The 12,929-nt window shown below is 46.2% G+C and overlaps 1 protein-coding gene across 1 annotated transcript in view; it reads left to right on the top strand.

Annotated features, from left to right (window-relative positions):
* Positions 1-11,966, top strand: part of GMDS (GDP-mannose 4,6-dehydratase) — a 616,840-nt gene extending 604,874 nt beyond the window's left edge. Inside the window, exons 10-11 of the mRNA XM_080805486.1 lie at positions 10,486-10,554; positions 10,867-11,966. Coding sequence (XP_080661612.1) covers positions 10,486-10,554; positions 10,867-10,929 — 132 coding nt within the window. The 3' untranslated portion in view covers positions 10,930-11,966. The remainder of the gene's footprint in view (positions 1-10,485; positions 10,555-10,866) is intronic.
* The last annotated feature ends 963 nt before the right edge of the window (positions 11,967-12,929 follow it).

Raw genomic sequence — 12,929 nt, 5'->3', positions numbered from 1 at the left:
ACCTCTCCAACTTCGTCTTGGGCTCTGATTCCCTTCGTTCATTTTGTCCAGACTCAGTGGCCTTCTCTCTGCCCCTCAGAACAGGAGTGTTGCTCCCTACAGTCCATGTACCTATGGTGTGCCCAAGAGACCCTCCTACCTCAGGACTTAATGTGACTGGCTTTTTCTTGTCATTCAAATCTTAGATCATATGTCACCTATTTGGGAAGGCCTTCTCCAACCAGCCTTCCCACTCTTTATCCAGCTGGCTTCCTCTTCAGTCTTGTCTAGCACTCTCAGTAGTGGACACGGTCTTACTCACATCTCCTGTACTCTGGACCGTCTACCCCGACTGGAACGAAAGCTCATGGCAAGGGCCTTGTCTTGTCCACAGCTACTTCCCAGCTCTAACACTGTAAACATTTGGCAACAAACAATCAAGAGCATATGAAACATTTATAATAACTAGGGAAAAGTAGAATACAAAATCCTGCATACTCTGGTTACAATTATTCAAAAAATGATGGTCTAAAAATAGGAGAAGTTAGATTACATGCAAGGTTGAAGTAACATGAAAGCATGAAAGAAACACTATAAGACAACCCACTTGAAAAAATTACATTTTGGGGGCACCTGGGTAGATCAGTCAGTTGAACATCAGACTCTTGATTTTGACTCAGGGTCGAGATCGAACGCTGCTTTCGGCTCTACACAGCACAGGGGCTGCTTGAGATTCTCTGTCCTTCTCCCTCTGCCCCTCCCCCAATGTGCTCTAAATTAATTAATTAATCAGATTTTTAAAAAGATTTTATTTATTTATTTGACAGACAGAGATCACAAGTAGGCAGAGAGGCAGGCAGAGAGAGAGGAAGGGAAGCAGGCTTGCTACCGAGCAGAGAGCCTGATGTGGGGCTCAATCCCAGGACCCTGGGATCATGACCTGAGCCGAAGGCAGAGGCTTTAATCCACTGAGCCACCCAGGCACCCTTAATCAAACCTTTTTTGAAAAGATTACATTTTCATCCATGATGTTACTATAAGAAATAAAAGCATAGCTTTCCCTATACCTTAGTGATAAAAGCAACAATATTAGCCCTAAGAGTGTTAAATAAATTAGAAATAGTACTAGCTACATTCCATATGTCATCTTGAGTTCTCACAACCCTTCAAGATAGGTGATGTTTTCCCCATTTTACACCTGGTTTAGAATCTGAGGCTCAGAAATACTGAGAAACTTGCCCTCCAAGGTCACACAGCTATGTGGTTAAGCCATGGTACAAAGCCAGGTCTGTCCCCTGATATCTCTGTGTTGGTGGTGGTACCAAACAATCCTTTGTTCGTGAGACGAAAGTTATATACAGTGACATGCACAGCTCTTCACTATATATTTTGGTTCACTTTGACAAATACATGCACTCATGTTGCTCTGCTCCTATCAGACAGAGAAGATCACCCAAGAGTTTCTTCCCACACCTTTCCTGTTGATCCTTTTCCCCTATAACCACTATCTAATATCTACCACCATCGATTAGAATGCTGATACCGGAATGTCATACGCATTGAATCATATGTATCTACTCTTCTCCATTCATCTCTTTCATCCAGCTCTGGAGTAGGTTGATATTTCCATATGTTGATACAGTATTTATTCTTTAGAGACCTTTGTGCCACTCAATTAATGCAGCATAAAGTATATTGCTCATGGTACCTTTAGGGAGAGTTTGTCCTACTGAGCATTGAGAGTGCTGGACTAAGAATCAGAAATCCTGGCTTTTTGTCCAGAACCCTACCACTAGATGGCTTTGTGACATTAATCAAGTTATTTGTTTAAATGTCTCTATACACATGTTCAGATATGGGATTCTGTTCCTCTTATAAAAATACAAAAGAAGGACTGCCAGGTTACATATGCAGCAGCCTAGTAAGCTCTCTATTAACCATGATAGTAGGAAACCAAATGAATGGATAGATAAAAATCATAGAAAGGTAAATATGTCTTAATACTCTTTTTTCCCCCCATGCCTCTCAAAACCCTTACTAACAGGGGCACCTGGATGGCTCATTCGGTTAAGTGGCTGCCTTCGGCTCGGGTCATGATCCCAGGGTCCTGGGATCGAGCCCGCATCCGGCTCCCTGCTCAGTGGAGAGCCTGCTTCTCCTTCTCCCTCTGCCTGTCGCTCTGCCTACTTGTGCTCTCTCTCTCTGTCAAATAAAGAAATAAAAGTTAAAAAAAAAAACCCTTACTAACAAATGTCCTCGTAGTTGTCTTAATTTCTCCTCAAATATGAAAGTCCTCAGAGAAACAACGGAAAAACAAGAATTTGGATGTAGTGAGCTGCCTGGTTAGTCCTAGAGTTTCCTAACAAGTTACTGAGGGAATGACTGTTGGAAGGAATCTAGGGTTGTACATTTGAATGACTCTGTCATATAATTTTTATTTTGGTTGGGAGAAGGATGAATGGATGGATGGATGGATGGATGGATGAATTGAAAGAAGGAAGGAAGGATTACTGAAGGGAGTTTCTTGAATGTGAGTGGTGTGTAGTACAATATAAATTGAGAAAAACCCTAAAGGAAAAAAATCTATATTATGGAGGCATTCATATTACTGGCCATATTCTTTGGCACTATTATTCAAAGGGAAGGCAGAGCCCTTTCTGTGGGGTGGGGCGTATTTCCTATTACACTGAAAGGCAACAAGCTGATGGAAAATCACCTTCTCCTGGTGCTATCAGGGGTCTCCTGTGGCCCTCGTCGGCCTTCCTCGAGTGGCAGGGTGTCTCCTAGCCACAGGCAGGCTGAAGATAAGCTGTGGTACAGAGCTGGGCTTTAATCCCCACAGATACTTGGTACAGTGCTTTCATCGCTAGCAAACAGCCACCTGAAACAGATACAAGATCTCTTGAGTTGCATTTTGAATGTGATTGTCTGGAGATTTAATTAGCTGATGCGTGTAAAGTGCTTTGAGGGTAAAAAGTACTAAATGCAAAAGCAAGGCTGCCTGCTTCTCGTGCTCCAGAGTGCCACTTGCCAATTAGGTCACAACAGTCTTTAATCGGTCCACTTAAAGGTGCTTTATCTCCTTTCCTCGGGGTTTGTGTCACCTCCTACCAGCATGGGTAAATCTTCACACCCGAGATCCAGTTATTAAGAGCAACCAGTAATTTCCAGCGAAGATGGTGCTGGCTTTGAAGCCTGGAATGCTGAGGTCACTAACAATCTTATCTCCCTTTCATTAAGCGGCTCTGCATCACAACTGTGAGTCAGCCCCCCCGTATCAGCTGCTTAGAGTGAAGATCAGTGAAGAAATCAGAACCAAGAGGGCTCCAGTTACAGTACTTAATCTAGCTTTCCCTAGCTTGATACTCCTGTAAGCACCAGGGATCAAGACATAAAGCTAACAGCAACAGCAAAAATTAACTCTGAGATTACAATTATAGGTGCAGAACAGATACAAAAAGCCATAGGGCCTCATCAATGTGTGTGATGCAAGACTGCATTCCCCAAATTGTACCGCTGGTTTTATTTAAAGCAACCAACTCATGAGTAGACAGCTCCCCCACAGCTATAAGGCACAGCTTCTAAAAAATGCTTTCCTTTGCTCAGCTCACTCAAAGCCTGATGGAACAGGACAGGCCGCACAGGCCCCGGGTGCCAGAGGGTGCAGATGGCCGGACAGTCATTGGGACAGTGCTGGAAGGGCACCCTGCTCCCCTCCTGCGGCAGGAGAAGCCGGGCCTCAGCGTGGCATGAATTGTATGGATCTGTGTGTCCGTTCCATGAAGGATAGAGGACCACTGTTCTCGTCTCTACATGTCTCAAGCATGTCTGCCTTAAGGGACTTCCTCCACAGCATTTTTAAAAACTATTTAAAAGGAAATTGGTGTGTTTAAGTCCTGTATTTCCCCCACACGATTGTGTTGTCAGTGTGTCTTCTAGAACCCTTTTTGCCTAATGACATTTCTCTTTTTATGCTAACCATATTTTTAGAGTATACGTAGAAAAGACGTGTCTGTATGTCAGCTGCAGTATGAATGCCATTAATTGGGTTCTCCCTTAATACAGTGAATACTTTCTTTTACCACCTTAGGCCGTACTGACATACAAGTGGACGCCTAAGGAAGACAATGTTCTCATTTACTTTCCACGAGAGCTCTGCCATGCTAGGTACGCTTTTCCAGTAGTGTCTGGGACATACCCATGGACAGATCTATTTCTTTCCCTTGTTTAGTAGCTCCTCATAGCTCCTGATTCCGAATGACAAATGCTATCCGTTGAAACTAAGTGGCCCCCAACCCAGAAAAATGGGATCAATGAGGGGTCACAGGATCCTAGAGACGCCCTCAGGCACCAAGCAGGAGGTCGCTGAAGTACAGCCTGAGCCCTAAGTAACAGGCGGGGCTCACATGCCAGGCCACCAGTGAGGGTGACAGCGGTGATGATGTGAGGGCTCTGCCAGGCTTTCAGTCTAGGGTACGTATGTGTCGCCCTGTGCCAAGTGCCTCCCAGCAGCCTCCACCCGGGTAACTGAGGACAGGGACACAATGCAGGGCCTGCTCACACTGTTTTGCTCCCTTTGCCACTTTATCTCTACTGTCAGTACGCCTGTCGGAGCCGGTGCTGACTGACTCAATTTCCCTGAGGTTGAGCCCGAGCATTGTTTGGGGTCTGACGGCATTCTGTCAGCCCCTGCTGATGGACAGTCCCACTGAGTCCAGCTTCCTGAGCAGACGAGACAGCCTGCTGTTTTCTTCTTGTCTCTTATCACCCCTTGTCATTAAAGGAGAGGCCTGGCTTCAACTTCAATTTGTGCTGATATACAGCAGTAAAAGGGAAGAGAGGGGGAAACGTTCGTTACCGTCATTAAGGCCGTTGCCTTTCTTACTGCTGCGAGATTCATTCCCTGTCCGGAAGGGTTTCAATCAAATGATATATTTGTGAGCACGAAAGAGTTTAAACTGCCTGGTAAGAGACATACTATATTGCAAACTTTCTGGGGGAACTCTTTGGTTTCTTTTTATTTTTTCCCATTCTTACAGACTCCCAGCTGCTCGTCTTGAATCTTGACTGGGACAGTCTGTGCAACTTTAAAGCTTTTTCCATTTTACTGAAGTTTGTTTTGTTTTGTTTTGCTTTTAGTATTTCTTTCTAAAAAGAAGCCTTTCCCCCAAGAGTAAAGTTTTCCTGCTCACTCCACATTAGCATAAAGTTAGATCAAGAACCAAATTTGTTTCATTCTTTTATTCCCTTGGAACCTGAGCTATTCCTCAATTTTGCTTTTTTTTTTTTTTTTTTTTGAAAAGTAGAAGGAAAGAAATGAATACCCAGTGTTACTCACATTTCCATATTTTAAATTCTTGAAGACGTCTAACCAGGGCTTTCACCCGTCTTAGTTTTCCTTATTAACATCCCCTGTCCATACATCTTCTCCTTATTTATAGCACTCAAGAGTCAGTTTATTTCAATATGCACATTAGAAATTTAACAACATCCTGCCAAAAGAGCTCACACTTTCAAAATGTTTCTCCACCTAAACAGATGTCCTTTGCAAGCCTCACAGCTGACCTGTTGAGAAACATGGTATCCAACACATAATTTGAAATAAATATTAAAATTTTCCCAATGCAACCACAGTGAAAAAGGGGAGAGAAAGAACATGACTCTGTGAACTTTGAAAAATTATCCTGTGCGATCAATCTATTTCATAGCATTCCCCACAGTGATTTTAGGGAAGATGGGTGGGTGTTAAAGGCATTTAATGTGTTAAATAATGATCAAAATTAAAAAGAGATTGCGGGGAGGGGGAGGAAAGAAAACTAAGCAGTGTAATTTAAAGATGTGTTGTTATCTTGATCGAGATTTAAAAAAAGGCACCCAGGAGATTTGAGGAAAGGGAACTATAGTTATAGAAGAAGATAATGGCACAGCATGGTCTCTACTTTTCTGGATTTTATGTTAACTACTGTGGGCTCAGGAACTGGCTTAATGACTTTTCCAGGATTTGGTCTGGCCCTTTATCAGTTCACTATAACAAGAACATAAGCCAGGAAAGCCTGAAAAATTGCTGCAGCAAAACATGCCCTCCTACCGTGCTGCTGTTTGCAACTCGGGCCATTGGCATTGGGCCTGTAGGGTTTATGCCTAGACAGAGCCACTGTCAGAGGACAGCTCGGAAAGGTCTGACGAGTCAACGGTAGTCAGGGAGTCCGAGAAAAATTAAGGGGGCTCCAGGCATCTGGACATGCACGTTCTCTTTGCTCATGCTGTTTTGCTGCTGTAAAATGCTCAGCTAAACCTAATTGAATTTGACAATAATAAATCACATGTTGAAACTGTAGAGCTCACCTAAGGAATAGCAATGGAAACAGTGAAGACACCAGAAGCCAGAGTTCAGGAAATGTCATATTCACATAGAAATGCTTTAAATTTTTCCCAGAGCTTTATTGTCTCTTTTTTTAAAGAAAAGTTCCAGACCACCCAGTGCACAAAGTCCATTTTGGAAACTTTACATAAAATCTTCTCTTTAATCAGTTCTTGCCCCTGTTGTCACACTATGACTTCGAGCCTATAAATAAAGAAGGAACTGAACTGTCAAAAAAAGAAGAAAAGAACAAAATAGATGAATCATTCTTCTCTCTCGTCCTCAGGAGCTGATCACGCCCTAGTGGAGAGGGTTTGTGAAATGTAAAAGGAAACTATATTGTGACCTTATCTGCCCCCCCCTCCATTGCTCCACACAGTCCTGTGAGCCGAGCAGTTAATTCCTGATGTCCTTGGAAGAATCCAGCTTCCACAGTCCCGTTTCTCTTCATGCTGGCGGAAGCTTTATTTAAAGAAGTGTTCCTATGTCCGTGCTGTCATTCCAGAGTCCTGTGTACTCCCGTGCCACACTTTCCCCACACCACCCTAGAAGTTCGTCGGTCCTGTGTCCCCAAACCCTGCAGCCTGAACAATTTTCCTCGAAAGGACACGACAGAAAGAAGGAAGAGAGTCCTTCAGGAGAAGCGAAGTGTAAAATAAGCAGGGATGTCCCTAATCTTTCCCTTGAAGTTGACTGGAGCGCAGGCACACGGACTAGTCTAGATGTTAGCTCAGTAGCAGCTGGCGTAGAGAGCTGCTTCTTTGTTTTGATGGAACCTCATCCTTTTCCTTCACAAGGTCTCTTGGTCTAATTAAATTTCAGGGAGACAGAGCCTTGGCAGAAGGTTAAAGTAAGCTGCTAGACTGGAATGTAGGAGTTGGGCTCAAAACTAAATTGGGAAGTTTAACTGGGTGCGTCTCTGGTTTCAATGAAATACTTTTACAGTGTATGGTAGCAAGGTCTGTTTCGAAGCTTTTGAAAACCATTTTTCTTTTTCCTTAATTGTAGTTCCCTAGTTGTTTTTATATTATGAGCTACTTGTAGAAAAATACAGGAAACATAATTACAATACAAAGCTCCCTTTCCCAAGCCTACTGAGATCACTTGAAGCCAAACTGGGTTTTAGGGTTTTGCTAACTGTAAGTTCAGAGCCATGAATTGCATCCTATGCAATGCTGGTTGATTTACAGCAAGTGTTGTGTGATTAAACAATAACCATGTTTCTTCGAGCTGTGCAACTGCTATGGAATTGGGGGAGGGCTGTGTTGCTTCATGACGCCACATTGCACAGCTCTCCGGGGAAAAAGAATGAGTATCTTTGTGTGACTCTTATAGTAAAATAGAGAAGTATTGTAGAAGTATATACAAGTTTATTTAGGGAAAGGAAAGAGAAGTAAATTAATTTGTTTTTCCACTTCTATTTCCAGCTCCATGCAAAGTTGAATTGCTAGTTATTAATTTTTGTATCCTACTTTTCCTGAAGAACCTGTATATGGACTGTTCGGAGCAGCAGAAATAACTTGTTTTACTATTATTAACACCCTGGAGAGGAAGTCAGTACTTCAGTGTATTGTGAAATGCAAAGCCTCTGGGAGTTTGATTTATTCAAGCCTAAAAAGTAGTGATGGATGATGGAGAATGAGGGCCATTGACTGTACTCTCCTAGAGAATGACTCCAAGCATACAGTACAGGAGCCTCCCTCGATTCGAGGCGGGTCCATCCCAAGCTCCACCTCCAGTGGATGCCTGAAACTAGGATAGCACCCAGCCCTATATACACTATGTCTCTTCCTATACTACATACCTGTGATAAAGTTTAATTCATAAATTGGGCACATAAGAGATGAACAACAATGACTAATAATAAAATGGAACAATTATAACAGTATGCCGTAATAAAAGTTATGTGAATTGGTGTTACTCTCTCAAAATATCTTACTGTACCGTACTTACCCTTTTTCTTGTGATGATGTGAGATGACAAAATGCCTAGTGACGAGAGGGAGGGAGGTGCGTGAGGCAGGCATAGGGTTAGGCTACTGCTGACCTTCTGACTGGTTGCCTGCTCCGAACCCAGCTGAGCGTGGGCAACTGGAACCTCGGGAAGTGACAGTGAGGAGAAGGCAGGACTGCTGTTCCTTCAGAAGTAGCACCCAGACACCCTTTGATATGGAAGTCTTAGCAGTGAAGGTGAGCACCCTGGGTCCTGCCCAGCCCCTGGGTGGCCTTTCCCAGCATGAATGCCCTATGCCTGCCACCTTTCAGGGAATCTGAAGAAAATCACTGGGGCAGGCTTTGTTGTAGTTTCATTATCTGTTCCTTTCACTTGATGTAACTGGTTTTAGGTCGTTCTTTAATATGGTGTGTAACTAGAATAGCTTCTTGATGGGGTACTTGGGCTGGCTGTCCTACTGCCTTCACATTCTTCCGTTTTAAGGACTCATCTTGTGTACTATTTGATGAATATATTTGTATAGGAAAAAGCTAAATGTTTATCTCACCCCCCACCAAAATGGTCTGTTTCAAAGTATGTGTCTTTCCTTTTTCTTCCTTCCTTTCTTCTTCCTTTCCTTCCTCCCTCTCTCCCTCCTTTCCTCCCTCCCTTTCTTTTTTTCAAATCATCCTGAAATTCTCATCCCAATTTTCTTCTAAATCAGTCTTCAGCGACCTGTAATAAGAAATGGGTGAGTGAGGGCTGAGGTGCAGGATTAATGTTCACCTGTAGCTTTTCTTTTAGACAGTTTCCTTCTTAAGGAAGTCTCTGAAATGGATGGAAACTCTCCTAGAAGCGGTTCCACGCCTGCCCAGCTGAGCAGGGCAGACTCTACCCGAGTCATTGGCTATATATATATATATATATATATATATATATATACACACACACACACACACACACACACACACATATACACACACACACACATATATAATATATACATATATATATACACACACACACATCACACACACACACACACACATATAGACAAAGGCCCTGTGTGTATGTGTGTGTGTGTGTGTGTGTGTGTATATATATATATATATATATAGACAAAGGCCCTGTCAGATAGGATGAGAAAGTCAAGGATCAAGCAAATGACAGCTTGAGCTTCCTGAACAGGAGCTGGAGGTTCGTTTAAAAATTAACCTGATCTTCCATCAGAGCGGTTAGGGAACACTGGGCAGAAGACTGCGTGCTACCGAGCTGAAGAAGCCGCACGGTGCTTGCTCTCTGGAGCAGTATTTTCAAACTGCTAGCTGAAACGGATTAGTGGATCATGAGGTGAAGTAAGTGGTCCGAGATCACTATTTTCTAAGGAAGGGGGTAGAACAGAACAGAATAGAAAATACGGTGTGTCGTGCCCCTGGACAGTAAGGGCGAGGATCCCTTCGTGAAACTTCAGTTTCGTTTTATGCGCCTGTGCGTGTGCTGGATGGCAGTTGTGAGCCGCCCGTCTTCACCGCGGGTCGGGGAAGCTCGAAGCCAAGCCCGGAAAGAACTGCTCTGCGGACCCAGAGTTAGCCAGGGCTCCGTTAGAGGGCACTCAGCTCCCCGCCGCGGAGGGCCGGGTCAGCCAGCCCCGCGCGCCTGCCCGCTGCGGGCCGGGCACCCCCGCGCCGCGGAGCCTCGGGGGAGAGTCGGAGCGCAGCGGCGTCGGGCCCCCGGCCGTCTGCCCTGCCGTGGGAGAGGAACGCGGCGGCGGCGCGGCGCGCGGGGGCGACCGGGGGCGTCTGCTCATTTACTCCTCTCCTTGCCTGAGAAGTGTAGTAATTCGAAACAGTTCTCACAGTAGCGTCCCTGACAACTTAATGTTTAAAAAGAAAAAAAAAAAAGTCATTAAGCGTCCACGGGACGCGGCGGAGGGGAGGGGTGGACAGGAGGAGGTGGCTGGGTGAGCTGGGGACGGCACCGCTGTCACGGTCCTCACTGGTCTGTGCGGCGCATTCTTAAACGCGACCTTCGCAAGATTTACGGCTGGGGAGCTGCACTGAGCGTGCCCGGCGGGGACCAAAAGGAGGGAAACGGGGAGACGTGTGCCTCAAGAGTTCGCCCACTGACAGCACCGGGAGGGTGGGGGGCTCCCTGCGACTCGGGCCCCGGCCGTCCCCGACCCACGTCAGCTTTGTCTTTCCCTCCCCCCGCAGGACTTTCTGCAAGGAGATTGCACCAAAGCGAAACAGAAGCTGAGCTGGAAACCCCGGGTCGCTTTTGATGTAAGTGCCTTTCTTTACGGGTGGTGGACTCCGCTGGCCCGCTCGCTGCGGGGCTGGGCCGAAGCGGGCCCAGCGGGAGGGGCGGCCGGCCCGGCGAGGCAGCGAGGCGCCCGGAGCAGCAGCGCTCCGGGCCCGCTTGGCGCCCGAAGTGCCCCAGGCCTGGAGGGCTTGAAGGGGGCGGGTGCAGGCGGGTAGGGTGGAGGGAGGGTGGCGGAGGCCTCTCTGGGCGCGCCATAGGGGGTGGGGGTGTCACCCGGAGAGAGTGGCAGAAACTCCTCCCTCACCGCCCACCTCCTGTATCTCGGGTCCCAGGAGCTGGTGAGGGAGATGGTGGACGCCGACGTGGAGCTCATGAGAAACAACCCCAACGCCTGAGCGCGGCCGCGGACGCCCGCGCCGCCCCTGCCGGCCTGTGGTGGGTCCCCGCTTGGAATCAGCTCGTGCGGGGCCGCAGGTGTGAACCCGGGAGGGGCGCGAGAATCCGGCGGGTTCCCTGCTGACCCTCACAGCCACTGCGCCTTGTCCCCGCCGTTAGGATCCGGGGCCGCAGAGGTTTGTAGCAGCCGGGACGTGGCACTTCGGGGTTCGGCCCAATTTCCTTTTGTCGAGGCCTCTTCTGAATGGTTTTGTGAAATCAACAAGATGTTTTAATCACACGTTCACTGTACTTGAAATTATGTCATTAGACAACTGAAATTGTGGGACTTTCAAATTGTTTTTCTCTTTTCTTATTAAAAATGGCCTTTCTATGAACTAGCATTAGCAGAGTCGATGTCGGTGTTTTTCCTGAGGTATAAAAGCAGCTATAAGAGCCCCCAAACAAAAATACCCAAATTTTTGCCTCGGAGTGAAATAGCTTCCTTTAGGCCTCCCTCCCTTTTGAGAGAGCCCCTGCGGGTAGACCCCTGCTGCGCCTGAGCCTGCCTTTTGCCTGAGCCTTCTCCTAAGTCCCTGCCTGGGACATTTCTTTCCCCCTTCTGGTGACAATAAGCCACTCTATCCAGCGGATCTGGAAACCCAGTTCCTGAAGAAAGGAGGCATTCACACCCCCTCCGGTCTCTGCTGACTATAATTAGAACCCACGGGGCTCCCACCATCTCAAAAGAAGTCTTGAGAAATAGAGGGGGGCCAGAAGAAGAAACTTGAAGGTAAGTAAATATTGTTGGAACATTCCATGCCAAAGCCCCTGAGTTACCCAGAGGTCTCTGAGCCCATACCTTTCCTTGTGGTCTAGAATCTTTCACACAATACTTACTTCCAACCACTTCTCAGTGCTAGATCACTTTTTCAAAAATCTAATTTTGATTTAATCATTTGACCAATTTATATGAAGTGCTTAATATATGTCAGACATTGTATAGTTGAACTACATCAGTGTTAATTAAAAGTTATAATAAAGAAGTTTAACCTGGGCTTCAGATCACTGGATCCATTTTTCACTGAGTGCATCATTTAGGTGGCCTGGTTTTCACCACAGGCATGTGCTCCTGAGCCATAAACTCATGGCTGTACTAAGTGTATTAAGGCAGGCTAAGGCAGGTGGACACACAAATGTATGGAACCCACAAGCAGCAAGCAAAGATTTGTGTACAGGTGTATACTTCTGCATGAAATACAATATTTTGCCCTAGAATAAATTAGGTAAGGACTCTTCTTTCCCCCCTCCCTTCCCCTCCAAGTAAAATAAAATAAAACTTTATAGCGAATGGAATTCCAGCCTTTGCACATGCTCGTGTGAATGCGGGTGAACTATTTGTGAATGTCTTCACCGGCAGGTTTATGATCTGGGGGAGGACCCAGGCTCCAACGGCTGGCGGCAGGAAAGAGGGCTCTTTGTGTGGCTGCCTGAGTTGCTACAAGAGTATGCTGGCCAGGGGCAGCCTCAGCTTCGATGGAGCAGAACTGGGGCGGCTTGAGCTGGCCCACCCGGTTCTCAGAAGCTGCCCCAGGACAGGCCTTCTCCCAATCGGGATGCTGCTAATTGGAAACAGATGGCTCTGGAAGGCCGAGCTCCAGGACTGAGAGGGCTGGTGGGCACACTCGCACTCACAAGTACATAGTCACACACATTGCCACACATCCAGATATACACATCTAAACACGCACATGCACACAAATACAGATACACACCTACAACATGCCAGCTCACGCAATGTCTCACAAAACAGTCTCACAAACACACATTCACTCACAAAAGCTTGAAAACACAATTCACGAACCTGCTATCACCAACACACAGCCACACACATACCCTTACAAATCTCACAAATAAACATTAACACACATTCCCCTTAGCCTTGACCCTGATGGACAGGCACCTCCCCTCTTCTCCTGTGACCCCCTGAACCTTCACCTCATCCCACACCCAGGCATAG

Source organism: Martes martes (genome assembly GCF_963455335.1).
Source record: "Martes martes genome assembly, chromosome: 6".
Lineage (NCBI taxonomy): Eukaryota > Metazoa > Chordata > Mammalia > Carnivora > Mustelidae > Martes > Martes martes.
The sequence above is the reverse complement of the archived record's forward strand: the minus strand, read 5'-3'. Positions and strand labels throughout refer to the sequence as shown.